The sequence below is a fragment of the Pipistrellus hanaki genome (assembly GCF_964339955.1).
Source record: "Pipistrellus hanaki genome assembly, chromosome: 7".
Classification (NCBI taxonomy): Eukaryota; Metazoa; Chordata; class Mammalia; order Chiroptera; family Vespertilionidae; genus Pipistrellus; species Pipistrellus hanaki.
Genome location: NC_140509.1, coordinates 55505378 through 55529968, shown reverse-complemented (window position 1 = coordinate 55529968; position 24591 = coordinate 55505378). Strand labels below are relative to the sequence as shown.

Genomic DNA, 24591 nt, shown 5'->3' with positions numbered 1-24591 from the left:
TTAAGGCTTTCATAACCATTTGTCATTATCATTATATAGAAAAAAGAATAAGATGTCTTACTCAGAACAGGCAATAAACTCTGTGACTACTTTTGAGCAGTGACCACATCAGTATAGTACCTCTTTTAATGTTCAGCACAGCAACATTTGTAACCAGATGTTTCATAACATACTATGCAGTGATGATGTAAGAAACCAAATTCTTTTCCCCTTATGGTTAATTTGCAATACTCTCTCATCGATACTGAGAGGAAGATGTTAACTAAATTTACATCTAAGAATCAGATATTCTGAGATTTCCTTTTTTCAAAAGACGTAGTTCCACACTACCAGATAGGTGTATGTTATTAGATAAAAATCCTTAGTGGATTTTTAAAAAGTATTCTCACAAAAGCATATATATATTGTAATTCAAAGTTTTGGAGACTAGAAGGGTATATTTTCTTTTCTTTTAAAGTTGAGATACAGTTGATATGTAACAGGATATATTTCTAAAAAGTTTAAAGAGTGTATTTTTGTGAGAGAACTTTGAAAAATTCACCAACTGTTTATCTACCTATATATAATTTAAATAGTTTAGCAAAAGGTAGGATCTTACATAAAGTATGTTTTCTCACCTCAGGAGCAAACATGGTCTCGTAGGTAGGATTATACTGAACTTCCTTGACAGCAGGGTCAAGGTGAACTCCAGTCTCCAGATCTTCCTGAAAGAAAACCAAATAAACATTAAAGATCTGACAAGTAATTGTTTTATTTTAAAACTACATTAAGGCCTCAATAGCCATTTTAACACTAATTTAATGATTATTACATCAGTGCCTTGTAATTAATAATTGTAATTAATCAAAGACTAATAAAATATATACAGGTATAAAGGTTAAAATGCATAATAAAAATTTTTCCCCTTAAAAAATACAGACTTTATCCCATCTGAATAAATAAAAAAATTTCTAAGTAAGTTAACAGTACTCATAGCCTTAAATTAAGAATCTAACTCCTCTTTTTTATTAACTCAAAAAGATCTAATCTTCCAGTTCCAAATTCAGGAAAAGCGCTCCTTATTCAGCAATCTTTATTAAATATATACCCAGTGGCATTGGTTAGGAACTGCTGAGGAAACAATAGTGACAAGACTTAAATCTGAACCTTTTCTTATAATCTATGTCAATGTTTCAACCTTAAATTCATCCTCCAGTTTAATGAACATAAAAATCTCTTCTCCACTACAGATTACCGATAGTCTATCTTTTGTGTAACCCCACCACTTTAATATGCCCAAAAGGGAACTTCTGGTCTCCCTTTCCCCAGAATGCCTCCCAACCTTCTCTAAGTAAGTTGCAATTCCATCCTTACGTTTGCTCAGGCAAAAACTCCTGGAATTATCTGTGACTCTTCTTTCTTTCAACATTGTCACAAATGTGGCAAACTGCGGCTCGAGAGCCACATGTGGCTCTTTGGCCCCTTGAGTATGGCCCTTCCACAAAATACCACAGCCTGGGCGAGTCTATTTTGAAGAAGTGACGTTAGAAGAAGTTTAAGTTTAAAAAATTTGGCTCTCAAAAGAAATTTGATATTTGGCTCTGTTGATTAATGAGTTTGCTGACCACTTGTCTAGTACTATATACCAGAAAAACAACAGATATTGTTCCAAAATTTTACACCTTTTACTTTATTATTATAATTTTTTAAAATCCTCACCTCAGGATGGATGGACAGATATACTGGCATATGTATATTATACCTACCTACCTACGTATATATCTACTTTTCAAAGACCCCTATTTCTATTTCTCAAAGGTAGAGCCCTTCACGTCTGACTCAACTGACACTTCCTTTCCCACTAATTTCAAAACTGTCTTTGGAAATGGTATCTTTATCATTTCTTATCCTCCTCCTGACTTCAATTTCTACCAGAAACTTATCCTTGACCACAATCTTGGCCTCTGGATCCACATATCTAACTTTGAACTTTATTATAGGGATGTTCCACAGACTCAGACTCTTTGCTGTGTCTAAAACAGATGTCATTCCACGATTCACCCTTCACTCACTAACAAATCAAGAGGCACCGAGTCTTACTGTTCTAACTCTGCACTATTTCTCCAGCAACTCCCCTCCAATAATTCCTTCTGAGCATCCCAGCCACCACTATCCTGTACTCAGGGCTCATCATACCTTGCCTGGCCTTTATAATACTTCCTTATCAAGTTTAATATACCCCTTACTTTTGCCATTATTAGGCTAATTGTTGATTTTTTTAAAAATATCAAGCACTTGCATGATTTCTGTGCTGTTGGCAACGTTACTCTTTGTTCATTATGCATTTCTCTTTATTATCAGTAGAGGCTAATCTTCTGATGATACTATGTCATCATCTTATTTTTCCTGAAACCTTCCCTCCTCCTGACTCAAGAAAACAGCTTTTTGTCCACAGTACCAAGGAATTTTTTCTTAACTCCTTATAGTATTTGTGATATTACCTGCTGCACATGACCTTCACTTTCATTTTATATCTTCACTGCATAGTACAATGCAGGGCCCTCAGTGCATGTTCATAAAATATTTGTTAAATGAAACTGAAGAAAAGCCAAATCCACAGATAATTAAATAGAAAGAAAGCTGACCAAAATCACTGAATTTGGCAATCATGTCACAAAAACCTTTGCAAAGCAAATTTGGTAGTGGGGTTGGTTATGGGAAACCAGTTGCAAGGGGCAGAGGTATAAAACTCAGGATTCAGAAAAACAAGATAGTAATGATGTTTACTCTTTCAAGACATTTGGTGATAAAGAAGAGAAGGGATGGGATGACAGATGAAGGATTTTTCAGGGTGAAATTAAGCTTGTTTTTTCCTCTCGTAAGAAAAGACTAGGTCAAAGATTTAATCAGTCATAGGAGAGAGCAGTGGTCAGCAAACTCATTAGTCAACAGAGCCAAATATCAACAGTACAACGATTGAAATTTCTTTTGAGAGCCAAATATCAACAGTACAATGATTGAAATTTCTTTTGAAAGCCAAATTGTTTAAACTTAAACTTTTTCTAACGCCACTTCTTCAAAACAGACTCCCCCAGGCCGTGGTATTTTGTGGAAGAGCCACCCACACTCAAGGGGCCAAAGAGCCACATGTGGCTCTTGAACTGCAGTTTGCCGACGGCGGCGGGGCTAGAGGAAAGGAGCCAGTAGGGAGAAACATCTGAATAGGAGGGATAATCAAAGGTATGGAAGGAGTGGAAGGAAAGGGAATCCTGGAGTTAGTAGATTAGCCTCTGAAAAGAAAAGAAGCTCTCTTGAGATGAAACAGATGACAAAGGTAAGAACTGATAGGTGACAGATGTTTAGAGGGTAAAGATGTAGGGAATCACACTTGGCCTTTTGTGTAGTTAGGGGCAGAGACATCTTCATAAAACAAGTACCATAATTTTATTCATTTAACAAATAGTGAATGTGTGCCTACTATGTGCTAGGCATTGCTCTAGGCCCATAGAAATAGACGAAGATCCCTGCATTGAGGAGCTTATATTCTCGGGGAGGATATAGACAATAACCAATATAATAAAGTGAATATAAATATGTATAGTTTGCAAGAAGAGGGTGAGTGCTATAAAAAAAAAAAGTACTGAAAAAAGAAAAGGAAAAAAGTACTGAACATTAGTGCCAGGAGTGGAGTAAACATATTACCTCATACAATCCTTAGAACACTCTGTGAATTAAGTATTAACAAGATTCAGTCACTTTCCCCAAAGTACCACTAGAATAAATGAGAAGGGGAAGAATTTAAAGTAACCATAACAAAAGACGTCAAAGAGATCTAGTCAGCAACAAACAAAATTGCGGGCAGAGTATCACTAAGGTTCTTAGTTGCAAGCAACTGAAACCATCACGGGCTGATTAAACGGTATTGAATCCTCCTAAGTTTCTCTTAGCATCACCAAGAAGGGTGGAGAATCAGCTTGGGGAAACAGGCAGAGATGAAGGGTTGAATATACAGATGGAAGCACAATTCTAAACCAATCATATCACAGAACCAGTCCAGAGAAGACAACATTTCTGAAAACCACTGCCATGGCTGCCACTGGATGCTGCTGGAAATGACCAGACTAGGAAAGTAGATAATGTTGGCTACCACTGCCTCTTAAAAACATTTCCTTACCACTTTGTGGATTCTTTAGATTAGATGTACTTATCCGGCTGAGCCCACGCCATAGTAATGGGTCTTACAGGGAACTGGGAGAATGAGAATCTGGGTTTTCAGCTCCTGAAATAGGAGGCATGGAGGGATGTTCTTCACCTTAAGACTCTTAAGGAAGGGGCTTCAAAAGCTGGGCCCCTAAAGGAGGATGCACAGACATTACCCTAGAATGCATACTAGAATCTTTATTGATTAGAGATAACATCTTGCCTAGGGCTCAGAAGCAAAACCCAGTACTATAAAGTTAAAAGGTTATAAACAAATTGCTTAAACTGCATAAAAACTAAATTAAGTATTTTGTTTCTTAATATTCAATTTGTAGTGATAAATTGCTTATATTAACAAGAGGCCACATTGATACCCCCCAAAGGATTTCATAGAATACAGTTGCCAGTCACTTTATAATAAACTAGTGGCGCAGACACTGGTATGGCTCAGCGGACTGAAAGGTCCCAGGTTCGATTCCAGTCAAGAGCATGTACCTTGATTGCGGGCATATCCCCAGTAGGGGGTGTGCAAGAGGCAGCTGATCGATGTTTCTCTCCCATCGATGTTTCTAGCTTTCTATCCCTATCTCTTCCTCTCTGTAAAAATATTTAAATAAAATATATTAATAAACTAGTGGCCTGGTGCACAAAATTCATGTTTGGGGTGAAGGGGGGGGGGGGGGTCCCTCAGCCTGGCCTGCACCCTCTCCAATCTAGGACACCTTAAAGGATGTCCTACTGCCAGTTTACTGGGATCAGGCCTAAACCAGCAGTCAAACATCCCTCTCACAATCAGGGACTGCTGGCTCCTAACCACTCACCTGCCTGCCTGTCTGATTGCCCCTAACCATTCTCCCTGCAAGCCTGCTCACCCCAAACTGCCCCCACTGCTGGCCTGCTCGCCCCCAAATGCTGTCCCCCTCCCTCCACCCCCGCTACCAGCCTGATCAATCCCAATTGCCCTCCATACCAGAGTGCTCACCCCCAGCTGCCCCTCCTGCTGGCCTGCTTGCCTCCACCTGCTCTCCCTACTGGCCTGCTTGCCCCCAACTGATCCCTGCTGACCTGCTCACCCCAAACTGCACCCTCCCGCGTCTGGATCACCTCCAACTGACCCCCACTGATGGCCTGCTCACCCAACTGGCCCCCGTTGTTAGTCTGCTCACTTCCAACTGCCCCCCCCCCAAGCCTGATCATCCCTAATGACCCCCCTCCCCACCAGCCTGATCAACCACAACCACACTCCCCTCTTGACCTCTAACCGCCTTAACCTTGGCCCCGCCACCATGGCTTTGTCCAAAATAATGTCCAGAAGGTCTCCTGGAAGGTCTCCCAGTCTAATTAGCATATTACCCTTTTATTAGTATAGAGGTCTGGTGCACTGGTGGGGGCTGGCTGGTTTGCCCTGAAGGGTGTCCTGGATCAGGGTGGGAGTTCCCTTGGGGAGTGGGGCAGCCTGGGTGAGAGGCCTGTGGTGGTTTGCAGGTTGGCCACGCCCCCAAGCAGGGACTTTTACTCCATGGGGGCATGACCAGCCTGGATAAGGGGCTGAAGGGCTGTTTTCAGGCTGGCCACGCCCCCTAGCGACCCAGGCTCCCAGCCCCTCCTTGAGCAGAGGCCAATGGCTGGAAGCTTGGCTTCCTCGGTCACCGGGGGCAACACAAGCCTCCTGCTCACTCCAACTCCATGGCTGCTGCCATCTTTGTTGGATTAATTTGCATACTCACTCCTGATTGGCTGGTGGGCATAGTGGAGGGACAGTCAATTTGCATGTTTCTCTTTTATTAGTGAAGATAAAGGTTTACCAGATCTTTCCAATTAAGAGTATTCTAAACTTTAATTATTTGAATAGAGTACCATGAGACACCAAGCTTTAAATTCAAAGTACAATTTAAAAAGAATTACTCTTTATTTTATTTTAATATACATTATTGATTTTTTACAGAAAGGAAAGGAGAGATATAGAGAGTTAGAAACATCAATGAGAGAGTCATCGATCAGCTGCCTCTTGCACACCCCCCACTGGGGATGTGTCTGCAACCGAGGTACATGCCCTTGACTGGAATCGAACCTGGGACCTTTGAGTCCGCAGGCTGATGCTCTATCCACTGAGCCAAACCGGTTTCGGCAAGAATTACTCTTTACATATGCAACAGTAGCAACTAATACAAAATATAAATAGGTCCCAGTCTCTGGGTCCTCAAATCACAGAACAAACTAAAGAGACCTCTAGAAAATAAAGAATTATTAATTTTGAATTAATTAGAAAAACTTGGACAGTACCACAACTTTACTTTAAAACCCATGAGGAGTTCAATAACAATTAGGCATGCAATTGGAATTACCACAGAATTACAAAGGATTTCTATTCAGTTTAATTATCCATATAAATTAAAGTGCAGTAAATGAGGGGTAGATCCTGTGGGTCAAATAAGTTTTGAAAGTTTAAATTCATTGATTTCAAAGAAATTTGAGAACAAAACTACATATTTACTTTCCAGTCTTTTTCACGTTTCTTACTGTTGTACAAATAAGAAAACAGATATGAAAGCACTTTATAAACTATAAAGCAGAACATAAATACATATTATTATAAAACATTTATTAATTTATGGTATAGTTTTGTCCCGTGCCACTCCCCTCTGCCAAAAGTGGAAATGAATACACTTCCTAAAATGGGGATGTAGGTGGATGAGATAAAAGAACCAAAATTCATATGAAGATATTTTTTGAGTTTGGCTCTTAACAAATGCAAGGGGACAGGACGATCATTTGAAGCTCACAAATATGAGAAAAATCACCCACAAAGAAGAAATTTTAAAATATGCTCAAAATTGGAGACACAATTTTCATTTTACTCAAGTAGACTATGCTAAAGCAAGGGATACATCAGTGAAAAGTAACAGTTATTAACTGAAATGAAAGAATGCCAGGTTTGCTTCAGTTTTTTAACTTTAAAGTCAATTAATAAGTAACTGTTACCATCCAATAGGGCTCATTACATGATTTCCAAAGTGTAAAATCTGACGATGTTGCATTAAAATAAAATAAAAAATATTTTTATTAATTTCAGAAAGGAAGGGAGAGGAAGAGATAGAAACATCAATGATGAGAGAGAATCATTGATTGGCTGCCTCTTGCACGCCCCACACTGGGGATCGAGCCCACAATCCAAGCATGTGCCCTGACCGGGAATCAAATCATGACACTCCTGGGCCACAGGTCGACACTCAATCACTGAGGAATGCTGACGGCCAAGCTTAAAATAAAATTTTAACCAAAAATAGTCAGTTGTCATACATTGGAAAACACAAATATGTTAAACTTGAATTCTAGAATAAGAGAAGAGAGATAGGGCTAAAATAATATTTGAAAAGATAAGCACTGAGTACTTCTCAAAAATGTTTAAAGATGTATCCTCCAAACCAACTAATTCACAATTAAAGAAACCTAACAAATTCTTAGCGGGACAAACAAAAAGAAACCCACAATTGTGTGTTACATAATGAATGTAAGTAATGAAACCATACCCCAAATAAAAGGGGTTTAGAGCAAGTGTCTTAGAAGCAGTCAAAAGAAAAAAAAAAACAAAAAACAGCTACACAATGCCGAGACCGGTTTGGCTCAATGGATAGAGCATCGGCTTGGGGACTGAAGGGACCTGGGTTCGATTCCGGTCAAGGGCATGTACCTTGGCTGTGGGCATATCCCCAGTAGGGGGTGTGCAAGAGGCAGCTGATCGATGACTTTCTCTCATTGATGTTTCTAGCTCTCTATCTCTCTCCCTTCCTCTCTGTACAAAATCAATAAAATAAAAAAACAAAAAACAAACAAAAAAAAACACAGCTACACTGACAGCTGACTCGTTATCAGTAACAATAAAAATCAGAAGACAGAATATTTTAAATATGCTGGGAGAAAATAACTGTCAGCTAAGCAAACTAAACTCAGTGAAAATATCCTTCAAGAAAGAGGGTAACATTAAAACATTTTAAAGACAAACTAAAACAAAGCAGCTGCCACCAGTTAACCCTCCCTTAAAGACATTCTTAAGTATGCACTACAGACAGAAACAGATCTTTTGCATAATGAGATGCCAAGAATCAGACTCATTTGCTGTTATATTTTGAGTTTTAAATGAATGACAACAATAGCTAAGTGAGGTGTTCTTGCACTGTTCACTAAGAGGCAAGGGTATCAATTCAGACATGTTTTAATTTTTAGGACTGACCACTTATCAGAAATTGAGGGCATAAGTTAGAAATGAGTACAGGGAAAGAATGGAATGATTTTAAAAAAGTAATCCTAAAGAGCGGATGCCTAGCATACTAACTTTATGACTTTCTTCCTTTCTATTACATGTATTATATTTAAGACTATACTTAAATATTGCCATGGCTGTACCTCACGAGTTCTGAAAAATGCTATTTCCCTGATTGTTCAGCTCAAAGTATTCAAAGTATTCTCTATTACTTTTTTTTTTTTTTTTTTTGGCTCATGGGTTACTAACAAGTACAATTTCATATTTCAAAGATGGGAATTTTATAGTTATCCTTTGTGGCTGACTCAGCTTAGATGTATTGTGGTCACAAAACATGATAGCATGATTTAAAATTTATTGAGACTTATTTTATGGCCTAGTGTAGGGCCTGGCAGAAATGTTAGAATAGGCTGAATGACCAGCTTCGAGGGCTGAGGAAGAAGAAGGGAAAAGGAAGACTCCTCTAATCTTGGCTTGGACTAATGGGTTGGATTCATTATTCAAAAATGGGATTGGAGATACCTGAGAGCCATCCTGAGAAAGAGGTTTAATAGCTCTGGAGCTAGCAAGGAGTTTACAATTGGACAGAATAAGGACAGTGTGCCTGGCAGAGTGCTTTAAGGTATCTTACAACTCCAAGGGTTATCCCAAGAAGCTACAACCAGGCTGCTTTGGGTTGAGTAGAAAATGCAATGAAGACGTAGGAGAGAACCAAGATCCTGAGCTGTGAAGGGAATGAGGACCCAGGAGTTGATGTATAAGTTTGGGGAATTTGGAAATGACCCTGGGAACATCTGAAACACAAAGGAATTTTTGCACACGGCCTCCCCTTACCTGACCCTGAGCTTCTGATCACCCCCGTTAGGCTCTTGGGGACCTATGCTACCAATAGGGCTGCGGACACTCTGACTTCCCCTTGGCTATCCCAACACATTAAACTCGGTGCCACCTCAAGGCTTGTGTCTCCTTTGCCTGGACTCTCTAGCCTTAACTGGAGTGTGGCTGGCTTCAGAGAGGACTTCCCTGACCAATCTATTGAAGTCCTACTCCAGCATTATTCTCTATCATAATACTCTATTTCCCCCCTTCACAGTATGCAGTCCAATCTGCCACTTTATTTGCTCACATTTATTTATTTATTTTTTGAATGGTGTGATCCACGATGGCAAAGAAGCCTGGTTTGTTGGCCACTGTGTCATCAGCCCTTAGAACAGTTCCTGATACATAACATGTGCTCAGTATTTGTTAAATCAACTATATACGGTAACCCGATTTCTCCCTCTATCACCTCTCTCAATTGGGATCATGCATTCCTTCTTAAATCCAGGACCTTTTCTCACTGTATGTTCCTAAATAATCAAAAGAGCTAATAACATTTATTGCACTATATTAGATACCAGGCTATATGCTCCATTTACGCCATTTCACTTAACCTACACAATAATCCACTCATATAGATCGTCTTTTAAGACGATCACTATTGCACAGGTAGGAAACTTGGCCAACTTCAAACAAGTGGTGGAGCTGGGAATCTAGCTCAAACTTCAAAAACAAAACAAAGCCAGGCCACTGCTCACTTCCAGGGAGGGCATAGGCTCTAGTTTGAGTCGTCCTGAGTTGGCCTTTCTCATCTTTTGAGATGGCACCTGCCATATCCTAATCCCATACAGTCAAATTTCACCCCCTCATCCTAATGCCATACAAATCTCACTCCCTCTTCCCACTTGCAGTCCGAGGCGGGAGGCGAAAGCGGGGAGCAGTGGGGCGCTGTCCTGAACTCCCACTTCCTGGCTTCTCCCGAGGAGGATGCATGTGGGAAGGAGAAGAACTCAAAGCGTTAGCAACTCCTCTCTCGGCACGGAGCAGGTCTGTAACGGGGTCTAACCAGCGACTGCCAGATTTTGGAGGAGAAGCCAATTCCCCGCACCGCATCCGAGGCAAGAGCGCTTACCTTAACCGCCACCTCCGGAGCCGCGTCCACCGCCACTGCCAGGGAGGGCTTGGCGGAAGGCGACTTGGTCAGGTGCATGAGGGAGTCAGCGGCTGGCAGCGGACACCGTCCGCCCTCGCTGTCCGAGTCCGATTCGGACCCTGAACCCGAACCATAGGAAGCAGCCAGAGCTGCAATTGCAGCCGACATGACGGCGATGGAACTGCGGAGACCAGGCCCCGGCGGAAGAAGCGGCGGCTCCCAGGTCCTGAAAGAGTGCCAATGCGCAGCATTATTTACTTCCTTTGCTGAGAAATAACTTATGACACTTTAAAATAAATTAATTCATATTAGAATAAGGTCAACAGAACTGATAACTTGGAATATGTATCTAGGGAAACAGAATTATATTAGCTTCTACCGTTCAGGACCTTTTTGACTCGAGACTACGAATTCCGATATACTTTGTCCTGCACTCCCGGCGTGCAGCGCGACAGGAAACCAGAGGCACCATGGGAAATGTAGTTTAGATCGAGGGGGCGGGGCTGGCGGGCATCTCTTGGACTCCGCCCCCCGAAAGGATGGTTCATTCCATTGGCTATCCTCTTCCCTCATTCCCTGGACTGGCACTGTGCTCTGTGTCCCCTCCCCCAAATTGAGGATTGGGCAATACCATGAACCCTCAGGAATGGGGGGGAGATCGCCATACATCCCCCGCTTAGAGGGTGAGGGGGCGGAGGCTGAGTTTCCCTCCGCGGCCGCACCGAGGTCCTGGGGGCCGGAGAGGAATGCGAGAACCTGAAGTTGGAGGACGCTGGCCGGCGGGGAATAGCTCCCGGTGGGAAGGGTGGGAGGTTCGGGGGCGAGAGTCCCACGGTCCCCCCCTGCTTCGGGCGCTGGTCCCCGCGCCCGGTTGTGGAGCGGGGCGCGCGGGGAGGGGGCGGGTGGGGGGCGGCGGCGGCGGCGGCGCTCGGTGTTGTTCGCTCGCGCGTCGTGCACACGGCGGATCCGACGACCGGTGGGCGCCGCTGGCGGCGTTCCCCGCGGCCCGGTGCGTCGGCCGCTGCCCGGAGCGGGTTCCCCCGGGGAGCCTGCCTCTCCCGGAGGCTCTAGGGGGAGACCCGGGAGCAGAGGAGGACCGGCGGCCGCCGCCGGAGCATGCAGGAGGGCTGAGGCAGGAGCCCCCCAGATCTCTCGGTGAGCGCGAGTCTCCCCGGGATCGTTGTTCGGGGGGAGAAGGTGCGGGGGAGGGACTCTCCCCCGCCGGCCGGCGCGGGGAGCGCGGCGTGGAGCTCCAGCCCCGCAGAGGTGACGGGGGTGATGGGCGCGCCTCCCCCGCAGCGGTCCCCCCCCCCCCCCCCCCCATCGCAGCCCCGATCTCCCGACGCCCACCGGCCCGCCCGCCCGCGGGGCTGGGTGCCCAGGGAGACGGCGGCCGGCCGGCCCGAGGCGGGGAGACTGCGGGTCTCACCTGCGGGGCCACCGTCCGAGCGCCCCTGCCCTGCACCCCCGGCAGCCGCCGGCCTCCTGGCTGTGGGGGTGGCGGGAGAGCCCCGCTCGCGCCGGGAGGGAGCCGGGGGGCTCTGCAAAGGGAGCTCGGCGTTTGCGTGCCTGCGCCGCGGGGTCTGGGTCTGAGGACCTAACGGTGGAGCGAGTGCGGGGATGGATGGATCCCTTTCTTCGCTGGGGGGCTGGCGAAGCGGGGGATGCCTGTGAATGGGGGGTGGGGGAGGGGGTGCCTCGTGGAGAGTTAGGGAGCCGCTCGCTCGGCCCCGATGCTGCCGGCAGTGCTCGCCCATTGTGCCACCCAGATAATTATTCAGCGATGCAGCATCCATTGCACCTTTCCCATTTTTCTTCTCCCCTTGCTACAGCGTGCCCCCTAGCTTCGGTCCTCAGACGCCTTCTCCTCCTGCACTTGCTCATGATGAGCTGCAATCATGATGAGCAGAAAAGCACCATCTGACCCGAACCTGCACACAGCCTGTCCTATAGCCGGTTCATTGTCTAATGCCCAGCCAGACTGGGGACTGGAATGTCACTCGGTCTAAATCCTATCCTTGGATTATGTTTTAATTTTTTTCCCCCCTGTGGTGTTAGACTCACGGATTTAGCCAAGTCTTATGTCTGTCCAGTAACTGATGTAATTGATTTATTGGCTATTCAGCCCCGTCTAATGTTCTTAAATTTAATCTGTATGCTAGGCAACTTTTCACTTTTCTGATTGTGGATGGCACTTAGGTCTCATCATTACACATGCAGTTTCAATCTTTGAACTCTCAGGAACAGTTTTTCTCGTGCTCTTAAGTTTCTAAGTTAGGAAAAGTCTTTATGTTGAATACTCGAATGAAGTTCACGGTATGAAAATGTCTCAGGCATTCAGTAAGAAAAGTCTTGGCATTCTTCATTTCCTAATATCAGAATAGATGATGCTTACCATGGTCTTCAGCTGGACGAAAGGAAGCGTTTAATATTTAAGATGGAGTTTTAGTTATGGTAACAAGCATTTCCTAATTTATCTAAATTTTATTTTTTGTTCAGTTCTGTCCTTTTTTTGCATTCCCATGTATTGAATTAACTTGCTACAGGGTTTTTTACCCCCTCGTTTTGCTAACTTCTGTCTGCAAGGGATGGGTAGGCTCTGATTTTGCACGATCTAACTGAAAGGTGAATTTTTTTTGGAAATGGAAGGAACAACTTAGTTGTTTGGTACTATGTTAAAAACTGTTTATATCTCAAAATAAATGATTCCCTACCAAAAATAAGTGTTTTCTTTTCGTTTTCGTAATCCTCCCTTTCCAGCTTTTCTTGTTTGAGCTTGTTGCCATAGCCCTCTAAAATGGAATGCACATAGGCATTGCAGAGGCAGCTGCTTTAAGGTACAGTAATTGTTTGGTGGCACTTGAAAGTGGCGCACATATAATTTGATGGTGAAGGATCAGTTGCTTGGTTAGGAAATGACCTTGCAATTTACAAAATGGACACCTTTGTGCCTTGATTTCCTTAAATGTAAATGGTGGTAAAATACCCATTTGTTCCGCTAAGTAGAATGCATAAATTCAGTAAAGATGTTTTCGTAATGCTTTTGAAGATTTAAAGAAAAATGTTTTAACTGGTGAATGGTGAAAAATATTTCAGTGTAAAATTTCATGAGAAAATGTCAGGATTTTTCTTGACATTTTAGAATGGTTGATTTATATTGCATTTTGCTTTGGAAGGGTATGGCTCTAAATTGATGTTTCTCATACAGCAAGAGTTTTTAATAATTTAATAGGTATTATAGTTAATATCTGTATGTAATACCTAAATATAGGTATGGTTAGTATTGATAAAAAAAAAAAAAAAGCTGGTAATTAGCAAGCAGAATATTGATTTAAGTTTGTGAAAAATAAAATCTCCAGAAAACATTAAGGCTTTTTTCATTAAAAACTTGAAGCTGACAAAATCCAAAAATACATATAGTTGTGATCATTTGTAAGATATGCTATGGAGCTATATGAAATTATCAGGTTTGTAAATAACTACATATTTAGGACTTAGCATTAAGTTCCTAACTTAAAATAGTCCCTCCTGACAATGTATGGCTATTGCATAATACTATATTTACTCATTTTGCTTTATTTTCACAATAGTCGAAGGTACTGGACATGTCATTTTAGCTCTCAAGAAAGTTCTCTGTTTTTTCTCACATTTCACATTTCTATGTGCTTCATTTTCATTATCATAGTAATAGTAGCTTTTAATTTCCTTATTGGAGGAGTAACTCAATTCATTTTCATAGCAAAAACCACTATTAAAATATATTATTAGAACAAAACAGTGCTTTCAGTTCCTTTGTGAAGGTACTATATATCGATGAGACTATTAAATGTCTTCAAAATTACTATTGATTGGGTTACTTTTTTTGAAAATTAATTTGATTATATTTTTAAATTTCTTTTTTAAATGACCAATTGAAATTCAACTGTCATTATCACTTGGGTACATACAGTTATCTCAAGGTTTTTTTAAGCTTCTTGAGGACAGGAACTGATGTTTATTATCATAAGTCTAAAGTTGTTACTACAGTCTGTAGCAAGTAGTAGAGGCTCTGTTTTTTGTGGTTGAACAGATTAAATGAATGAGTGAAGAATATCCATTGATTTAATGTACTGAGTAGAAATTTTAAAAATAGATTTATCAAACAAATTTTAACTCATGAAACATAAACTTTATCCCAAGAGAAAAGAAAAATGTATTTGGATGTTTTTTGAATTTCCCCTTATCTGTAATTCCTTTATCCACACATATTTGGAACCAGCACTAGATACTGTATAATGTATATATTGTCAACTCTTTATATATGAAATAATAATTTTCTTCTTACCTCTTATAGCTCACTTCATGAAAATAAACATGAAAAGTTTTGCTTTTCTTAAGTAAGATGAGTATAGAAATGTGTTGGATTTTTTTTTAAATTTCGGTTTTTCAGTGAAATATTAATAAAAAGGTGTATGTAGATTATATCCTGTGCTAAATGTTCAAAATACCTAACTTTAAAAATAAATGGTCCCTGAGGTAGAGCTCTGTATAACATGGCGCTTTTTTCTGAAATGTGTTTTTAGCTTATCACATTCAGTTTATAATTTTGAGTCATTGTGTATTGGTACTTCCTAACTTAAAATGGGATTGATTATACCCTAAAATTTATAAAATGGCTTATAACTTGGAACTTACTTTCTCATAACTTAGTGGTTACATGAATAAACAGCCCACCAAGTTTAATCCATAATATACCTTAATTAAAGAATTAGGCTAACTAATAATACTAGAGAATTAAAAAACTATAATAATTTATATAAAAATAATATTGAATATATTGTGTACAACAATACTTTTGTAGAAAAATCAATTCAGAATCTACCTCAAAATGCTAGGAATCCATGTCTCTTGTGTTAGACATGACAGTATTATTATAGGAACTTGACCTCTGAGACCCACTGGCCATGGAGAAGAGGGTCTTCTTCAGAAAGTGGTGCAGCGTCACACCTGCAGCAATGATCAGAGAATGGGGGGAATTGAAGGAGCTAGGAACTTCTCTGTAATGTTGGACGAGTCATTTTATTTATTTATTTATTTTTAATATATTTTATTGATTTTTTACAGAGAGGTAGGTAGAGGGATAGAGAGTTAGAAACTTCAATGAGAGACATCGATCAGCTGCCTCCTGCTGGGGATGTGCCTGCAACCAAGGTACATGCCCTTTGGGACCTTTCAGTCCACAGGCCGATGCTCTATCCACTGAGCCAAACCGGTTTCGGCTGGACATGTCATTTTAGCTCTCAAGAAAGGTCTCTGGTTTTTCTCAATTGTAAAATGAGAACTTTAAGTAGATGACTTATGGGGACCCTTTCAGTTACAAATAAAATTCAAAGGCACCTAGAAGCTCATTATAATCCTCCCCCCCCCCCCCCCCCCCCAGCTCCGAGTGCTCATTTTTTCCTTTCTAGTATTACTGCTTATATGCTTCCAGTTAGGGAATTTTTTTCTTTCTGGATCTGCCTCTGAAAGGATTGTAGTTTTAATCTTTTTTTTTTTTTTTTTCAAATGCTTATGCTTGAAAGCTAGACTTTTTAGGTTTTTAACGGAAGGTTTTTGTTATGGTGGTCATAACTGATTTGTTGCTATTACTAGGAATAGGGAAGTCCAAAGAATGGGTAAATTTTGTTTTTGGGGAGAATGCAGAGTCTTGGATGATGAGTTTGATTTTGGATATATTGAGTTTGGGTTAATGAAGCATTATTGTATTGCTCTCTGGCAGACTCATCTAGCATAGGACTAAATATTTGCAGGGATGTTAGGTTGTATTGATATAAGTAATTTAGAGGTGACAGTTCAAGATTCTGGAAAGAGGTGGGATTATGCGTAGAATGGAGTGTAGAAAAGAACTGGGATATAGCAAAACTATTGACTCTGACTTAATAGTTACAGAGTGTGAATTAAGGAGAGCCAGAAGAGAATGTGGAATGTGTGATCAGATAGGATATTTGTGTTGCATTCTGATAGGACTGTTCTGTTGGGACTAGGGTTTAAGGTCTGGGGCAGTTCTCCTTTGAAGAGGAATGTGAAATGCTGATGAGGTAGGAAGGGAGGCAAAAGTAAAAGTATGTTGATTGTTTTGAAAATAGAGGAGAATGAAAGGATTACAGGAACTTAATAAGGACAAATAAATTTTATGATGAGAAATTGGATTGGTAGGATAGAATATTAGATGTAAAGGGGACATTTTAGAGGTGGAGTAATTGGAAGAAGGACTTTTAAAGAGTGCGCAGATACTTGATGTGCTTAATAGAAGGGAAGGTGTTACTCCCCAGTCAACAGGACTGGAAGTACTGACAGTGGGAGCCCTCAAGAGAGATCGATTTGATTCTGAATTGATTTTTCTACAGAATTACTGTTGTATACAATGTGTTCAATATTATTTTTATACGAATTATTATCATTTATTAACTTTATAACCAACAATCAGTTATGACCACTTTAGAAAGCCTTGTTCTACTCTACATGCTTCTAATTCTAACCCTCGGGTTGGCAGGCAGCATAGGCCACATCATTTGGGGTAGGAATATTGGAGGGAGAAAAGGGTCATGCATTACTAGTGAGTGCTTAACTATAAATGTATTCTCCTTCTTATTTGCAAAAATAATTCTTTTATTGTGATAGAGGCAGCCAACAGCTGTGTACCCCGTCAGGGTTAATATCATAAAAATCATTTTCATTCAGTCTAGTCATGAAATTAAATGAAATACAGCATGTCTCATGTGTTTATAAAGGATTTAGTTTCATTCATTAGCATTAAAAAGAAAATGTAAATTTCTTTTTTGTAATGTTACATTAAGTATAAAATAATGACATTAATGACCTGTCATCAGTTGAACATGAATTTTAAAATATAGTAGGGATGGATTTAGGAATTCTCAACTAATTTTAAACTCATTATATTTGCTTAGTAAGAGCCTGTTATATGAGAGGTCATGAAACTGCTGGTTAAAATAGTATTTTCTGTAATATCCTTATGGAGGTTTTTTTTTTTTAGGGTAAGGTGAGATAATTGCTATAAAAAGGCTTTTGAATTAAATCTGCATTAATATAAGATATTACTGTTATAGTCTCATGGGACCAGAACCATAGTTAAGGCCCTGATTTACATTTTAATGAAATTATTTTAGTATTTTAATATTTCTAATGTAATAAATTAGAATAAAAAGTATTTGTTTTGGTATTTATCAATTTAAATTTATTATTTTTAATTTTTAAGTTATCGGGAATATTGAACTTAAAAAAGATGGTGATCTATTGAAATCTATTTTTCACTTATTTTTCTTTTTAGGTGTTTTATTTCTATTTGAATCTTTTTTTTTAATCTGCAGCTGCATCCCCAAATATTAACAGAGTTATAATTGGCTTTATTTGAGGATGACAGTGAACTATGAAGTTCTTTAAGTTAGCTTTAGATGTATAATTGCATTTTAAGAACATTTAATATGAAATCACTAATTAAGTGAATATGAATAAAAAAGTAATAAAAAAGGTTCAGGCACTAAGTCTTAGAAATACTCTCAGGTTTACAGGTTCAGAAGATAAGGAGGGGGTAGAAAGAAAGCCATGAATTTGAGGTCTTCTGAACGCCAAATTAAGGAAGTGATTTTAAGGAGTGAACAACTAACTGTTGTCAGATGCTGTTTAGAGATTGCAAGAAGAGGCCTGACAATGAACTACTGGATATAGCAGATAACTGACCTTGGTAAGATGGTTTGGTCTAGTGCTGAGAATGAAAGCCTGAACGGAACAGATTTAAGTGAGAATCCTGTGAGAGAAATCAGAGAACTCATTCAAGGACTTCTGCCATAAACAAGAGCAGAGAAGTCAGGGTGTGTGTTGGGGGTTTGGAGTAGATAGAGAGGGATGAAGAGAGGTTTGTTTTGTTGTTCATGTTGTTTTGTGTTTTTAAGATGGATGAAATTATAGCATAAGTCTGTGCTGATGTTAGTGATCTGATTGGGGGGTGGTGTGGACAGTGATGCAGAAGAAAGAATAGTAATTAATCCCTTCTGCTTAAAGAGCGTTTGGGAACTGGTTTGGAACTCTGGAGAAATGTTTGACTTTGGCATAGGCAGTTTACAAATGCCTAGTAACCCAACTCATCTACTATTTTATAGTTGTAGATTATTTTTAGTGATAGGGATGGGAATTGATAAAGCCACATACAACTTTCCATTGTGATAATTACATTTGTTTTCAAGTCAATATGTTGACAAAAAAGTAGATCTCACTGACCTATGCATTACTCCAAACTTTCACTGTTTTAATTTATTGGTCTTCAAGATTTTTTGCATACATATTTCTCGAAACATTTTTGAAAAATCAAACCATACTGTCTTGCACATTGAAGTTGATGTTTAATATTATTATCATAAATTTAAATAATGTATTTTTGGTAATAGCTGATAGAAAATAAGCATTTTTAGCATGATAAGAGTAATGGAATAAAAAGTTAATGCTATTTCATTAGATGGATTTTTGAGAACTTTTTTGAAATATAATTGCCAAACAATAAATTATTGGGTAAGTTTTTACTTATGGGCTCATTCTGAAACCATCATGACAATCAAGATAATGAGCAACCCTTCTTCTCTCCCCCAATTTCATAGTCTTCCTTTGTATTCCCTGTATCTTACCTCTTTCTACTTTTACCAATCCCAACTTCCATTGTAGGCAACCACTAATCTCCTTTCTGTCACTATAAGTTAGTTTGCATTTTCTAGAACTTTATAAATGGAATCATAGAGTATGTACTCTTATTTGTTTGGCGTCTTTCACTCAATATGGTGATTTTAATTTACCCATGTTGGTCCATGTATCATTAGTTAATTTTATTGGTGAGTACTATCCCAATGTATGAATACTGTTCCAGTGGATAACAGTTTGTTATTCATTCATCTGTTGATGAACGTTTGGGTGGTTTTTAGGCTTTGGCTACTTCAAATACAGCTGCTGTGAGCTTTCATGTACAAGTCAATGTTTAGACATATGCTTTCATTTTTCCTGAGTAAATACCTACATGTGGAATAGCTGGGTCATACTGTAGGCATATGTGTAACTTTGTAAGAAAGTACTGAAGTGTTTTTCATAGTGCTCATGTCATTTTATATTTCTACAAGCAAGATGTGAGTTCCATTGTTCTACCTCCTTGCTATTCTAATTTTAGCTATTATAGGTTTATAGTGGTATCTCATTGTGGCTTTAATTTGCATTTTCCTAAAGACTAATAATGTTGATCAAGTTTTCTTTTGCCATTTGTATATATTTTTGTGAACTATCATTCAAATCTTTAGCCATTATATATTGGTTTATTTATTTTCTAATTGAATTTTAAGGGTTCTTTATTATATGTGCTGTGTTATATGTGTGATTTGCAAATATTTTCTCTCAACCTGTGGTTTGTCATTTCATCCCCTTAACAATCTTCCAAAAAACAGTAGTTCTTAATTTTGTTGAATTCCAATTTAACAATTTATTTATTTATTTATTTTTTATGGATTGTGCTTTTGGTGTTATCGAAGAAATTTTTGCCTAACTCAAGGTCACAAAGATTTTCTGGTTTTCTTTTTGTAGAAGTTTTATCATTTTACATTCTACATTTAGATCTGTGACCCATTTGTATATGGTGTGAGGTAAGGATCAAAGTTTTTTTTAATATAGATATTCAATTATTATAGCAATATAAAAATTATTTCTGTATTGAATTGCCTTACACTTATGTCAACTTCTGGACACTTCTTTCTCTTCCATTGACTATTTGTCTTTACGTCAATACTACACTATCTTGAGTTATGTAGCTTTATAATAAGTACTGAAGTCAGCGTAAATTCGCCAATATTGGTTTTTTTGGTTTTTTTTTTTTCAAAAGGCTATGTATTTCTTCTTGAGTAAGTTTCAATAGTTGTGTCTTTAATGGAATTTACCTATTTCATGTTTAATTTATTGGCATAAATTGTTTATAATATTCCCTAATTATTCTTTTAATATCTCTAGAACCTATAGCGACATGACTACTCTCATTCCAGATACTGCCAATTTGTATCCCCCCCTTCTCCCTCCCCTTTCCATTAGCCTGGCTAGTGATTTAGCCGTTTCATTGATGTTCTCAAAGAACCAGCTTTTGGTTTCATTGATTTTTTCCCCCCTTACATTATTTTTCTGTTCTCTATTCCATTGATTTCTGCTCTCATCTCTACTATTTCCTTTCTTATTTTGAGTTAAATTTGTTCTTTTTTTTCTATTGAAGTGAAAGTAGTTGAGGCCATTTATTTGAGATCATTCTTTTTTTCTAATATAGACATTTTAGTGTTACATATTTCCTTCTATGCGCTGCTTTAGCTGCTTTCCTCAAATTTTGATTTTTTTCCCCCCCGCCACTTTACTCAGTCCAAAATAACTTCTCATTTTTAAAAATGTATTCCTTGATTTGGGGCTATTTGCAAAATATGTTTTCTAGTTTTTAGGTATGTAAGAATTGTCCATTTATCTTTCTGATATTTCTAATTGTGGTTAGAAACATACTTTGCAGGACTTGAATCCTTTTAAATTTATTCTGACTTGCTTTATGGCACAGAATAAGGACTTTCTTGGTAAAACTTGAAAACATGTGTATGCTGATGTTTGGGGATTGGATGTTCTATAAAATTCAGTTAAGTCAAGTTTGTTGATAGTGTTCTTTAAGACCTCTATGTGCTTATTGATTTTCTGCCTACTTGATTCTATCAGTTATTGAAGTAGAGATGGTGAAATTTCTGCCTATACCTGTGGGCTTTTCTGTGTGTTTTTTTCCCCTTGCAGTTTTATTTTTACTTTATTTTGAAGCTCTTTATAAAGTGCATAAACATTTTAGATTATTATATCTTTTTTTTTTAATATATATTTTATTGATTTTTCACAGAGAGGAAGAGAGAGGGATAGAGAGTCAGAAACATTGATGAGAGAGAATCATCAAGCAGTTGCCAGTTGCCTACTGAGGATGTGCCCGCAACCAAGGTACATGCCCTTGACCGGAATCGAACCTGGGACCATTCAGTCTGCAGGCCGACGCTCTATCCACTGAGCCAAACCGGTTTCAGCTATTATATCTTTTTGATCAATTGACTCCTTTATTATTAAGAATGATCCTATTTATCTCTGCTTATATTCTTTCTCTAAAATTTACTTTGTCTGATTAGTTAATATAGTCACTCAATCTTTTTCCCTTGGCATGATATATCTTTTCCCATCCTTTTACTTTAACCAATTTATGTCTAAAGCAGATTTCTTATAGGCAACATGTGGATAAGTCTCACTATTTTTTCCCATTCTCAGTCTCTTCCTTTAAATTGGCATTCAGCCGAAACTGGTTTGGCTCAGTGTAGAGCATCAGTCTGCGGACTGAAAGGTTCCAGGTTTGATTCCAGTCAAGGGCATGTATCGTACATTGGTTGCGGGCACATCCCTGGTAGGGGGTGTGCAGGAGGCAGTTGGTCGATGTTTCTCTCTCATCGACGTTTCTTGCTTTCTATCTCTCTCCCTTCCTCTCTGTAAAAAATCAATAAAATATATTTTAAAAAATAAAATGGCATTTAGATATTTATGATTAATGAGATTATTGAATGATAGAGTTTAAACCTATCATTTTCCTACTTGTTTTCTTTTTTACCTTAATGTTCATCAGTTCCTTTTATTTCCTTTTTTGTCTTTTAGATTTAGTAGGGTTTTTTTGGGGGGGGGAGGTGTCTTTTTAAAATTCTTTATTGTTTAAAGTATTACATATGAATCCTTTTTCCCCCATTGACCACTCCTGCTGATCCCGTTCCCCCTTATTCCCTCCCCCCCCCACTGACTGTGTCCATGGGCTATGCTTATATGCATGCATACAAGTCCTTTGGTTGATCTCTTCCCACCTTCCCCCACTTACCCCTGAGGTTGGATGGTCTGTTCGGTGCTTCTCTAGCTCTGGATCTATTTTAGTTCATCAGTTTATGTTGTTCATTATATTCCACAAATGAGTGAGATCATGTGATATTTATCTTTCTCCAACTGGCTTATTTCGTTTAGCATAATGCTCTCAGTCCCATCCATGCTGTTGCAAATGGTAAGTGTTCCTTTTTTACAGCAGCATAGTATTCCATTGTGTAGATATACCACAGTTTTTTAATCCACTCATCTACTGATGAACACTTAAATGACCTAAATAGACCCCTTACAAAAGAGGACATATAGAAGGCCAAGAGACATATGAAAACATGCTCAAAGTCACTAATCATCTGAGAGATGCAAATCAAAATGACAATGAGGTACCATCTCACCCCTATCAGAATGGCTATCATCAACAAATGACAAGTGCTAGTGAGGATGCAGAGAAAAAGGAACCCTTGTGCACTGCTGGTAGGAATGCAGACTGGTGCAGCCACTGTGAAAAACAGTATGGCGTTTCCTCAAAAAATTAAAAATGGAACTCCCATTTGACCCAGTAATCCCACTTCTAGGAATATATCCCAAGAAACCAGAAACATCAGTCAGAAAGGATATATGCAGAACAATTTACAATAGCTAAGATTTGGAAACAGCCTAGTAAGTTTATTTTTTATTTTTTAACAATTTCATTTTGTCTCCTTTGTTGGCTTAATGGCTGTAACTACTTGTGATATTTTAGTGTTTGCTTTAGAGTATATAGTTACTAGTATTTATTCTAACATTAATTGACAAATTAATTTGTCCAGCTTTCAGATTAAGGATTTAACATTTGCCACTTTGGGCTCATACTCATTTGGGGTTTGGAGTCACATCCACGTGGGTTCCAGTCCTCGCCATGCTGTTTGTGTAGTGTAGGATTGCTTACACTTTCTGTCTTATTCTGGTTTATAAAATGGAGTTAAACTCTTCATAATTTATTTGTGAGATAGAAAGCATTTAGAATGATACCTAACAACACAATAAGCACTATAAGTGGTACCCACTTGAAAAAATTATTTTATGAAATCTCTTATGGATTCTATTTTACATCATTCTACTTCTCTAGCGAACCTCGTTAAAACACCTAATACTTTTTTTAGGTTAGTTGATGGTCTACTACTCTTCTGCTCTTCCCAGTTTGAATGAATCCTCCTGTCAAGTTAATCTTTTTTCCAATTATCAATCATATCACATCATTTTTCTATTTAAAACGATTTTCACCTGCTGCTCACTTTCAAGATTAAGGAAAAGTTCTTCATCCTGACAAGCAATGTAACCTATTGTATCTGTCTTCAACTTGTTTATCCATTCTTTATTTTCACTACTTTTCCACTTTTACTCTATATAGTTCAGTCAAACTGCATTTCTCTTTGAAGACTCTAATCAAATATTATCTATTTCATGAAGTGTTGCCTGGCATTTAGCTGGTTGAGGTCTTTTCATTCATTATATTTTTACAATGATCCGAGCTGCAGTTTGCCGATCACGGATTTAGGTAGATACATATACAGATTAAGGTTTTCTACAAAGAATAAATGGTTACATCTGCCTAGGAGATTCAGTAGTGCTTTAGAAAAGAGGTAATACTTGAGTCTAGTCTTGAACAATTAAGTACTCTTTGTGAGGATAAGAAAGGGGAAAGTATTCTAGATAGAACACCATGAGAAAAGGCATGATCATAAAACACCAAGGTGTGTGCAGAGTGATTGGAGTAAGGCAGAAGAGTGTAGTGAGAAATGTGGCAAGAGATACAGGGAGGGGCTCAATTCTGAAGAACTTGGTAAAGCCTCAGAGCAAGGAGTCATTGAAGGTTTTTTTTGTTGAGTGAAGTTGACTATCAATAAGCATTTACATCAATAAAGTTATAAAGAGAGCAGCATATTAAACCCACCGAAAGCAGAAGGAAAGAAATAATAAACCATCAGTAATGGAAGTAGCAAGCCACGTACAATAATGAAATTCAGTAAAGCCAAAAATTGGTTCTCTAACAAGACTAATAAAATTGATAAGCCCTTTGTGATAGAGGATGCATAATTAATCAATGTAATAAATGAAAAAGAATATTTTGTAATTTTATAATCATAGAAAAATAATAAGAATAATTTGATGTCAATAAATCTAAAACTTCAGAGGAAGTAGGTAAATTCCTAGAAAATTCAGCATAGCAAAAATTAATTGAAAAATAAAGAATCTCAAAAGT

General features: G+C 38.8%; 2 protein-coding genes across 10 annotated transcripts in view; one reads left to right on the top strand and one right to left on the bottom strand.

Moving 5' to 3' along the window:
* CDC40 (cell division cycle 40) overlaps nucleotides 1-10856 on the bottom strand; it is a 40239-nt gene extending 29383 nt beyond the window's left edge. Inside the window, exons 1-3 of one of the 2 annotated variants that reach the window (XM_084889874.1) lie at nucleotides 10792-10856; nucleotides 10392-10638; nucleotides 618-704 (exon numbers count right to left, since the gene is read on the bottom strand). In XM_084889874.1, coding sequence (XP_084746000.1) covers nucleotides 618-704; nucleotides 10392-10580 — 276 coding nt within the window. In that variant the 5' untranslated portion in view covers nucleotides 10581-10638; nucleotides 10792-10856. The remainder of the gene's footprint in view (nucleotides 1-617; nucleotides 705-10391; nucleotides 10639-10791) is intronic. The other variant, XM_084889873.1, reaches the window with a different exon arrangement.
* A 190-nt stretch (nucleotides 10857-11046) lies between these two features.
* The window catches only part of WASF1 (WASP family member 1), a 29958-nt gene continuing 16413 nt past the window's right edge, over nucleotides 11047-24591 (top strand). For 2 of the 8 annotated variants that reach the window (XM_084890770.1, XM_084890765.1), the window contains exon 1: nucleotides 11262-11567. The gene's annotated coding sequence lies outside the window, so the exon portion shown is untranslated. Of the gene's footprint in view, nucleotides 11209-11261; nucleotides 11568-13194; nucleotides 13250-20024; nucleotides 20084-24591 lie in introns of those variants that run through there. The other 6 variants (XM_084890766.1, XM_084890767.1, XM_084890772.1 and 3 more) reach the window with 6 other exon arrangements.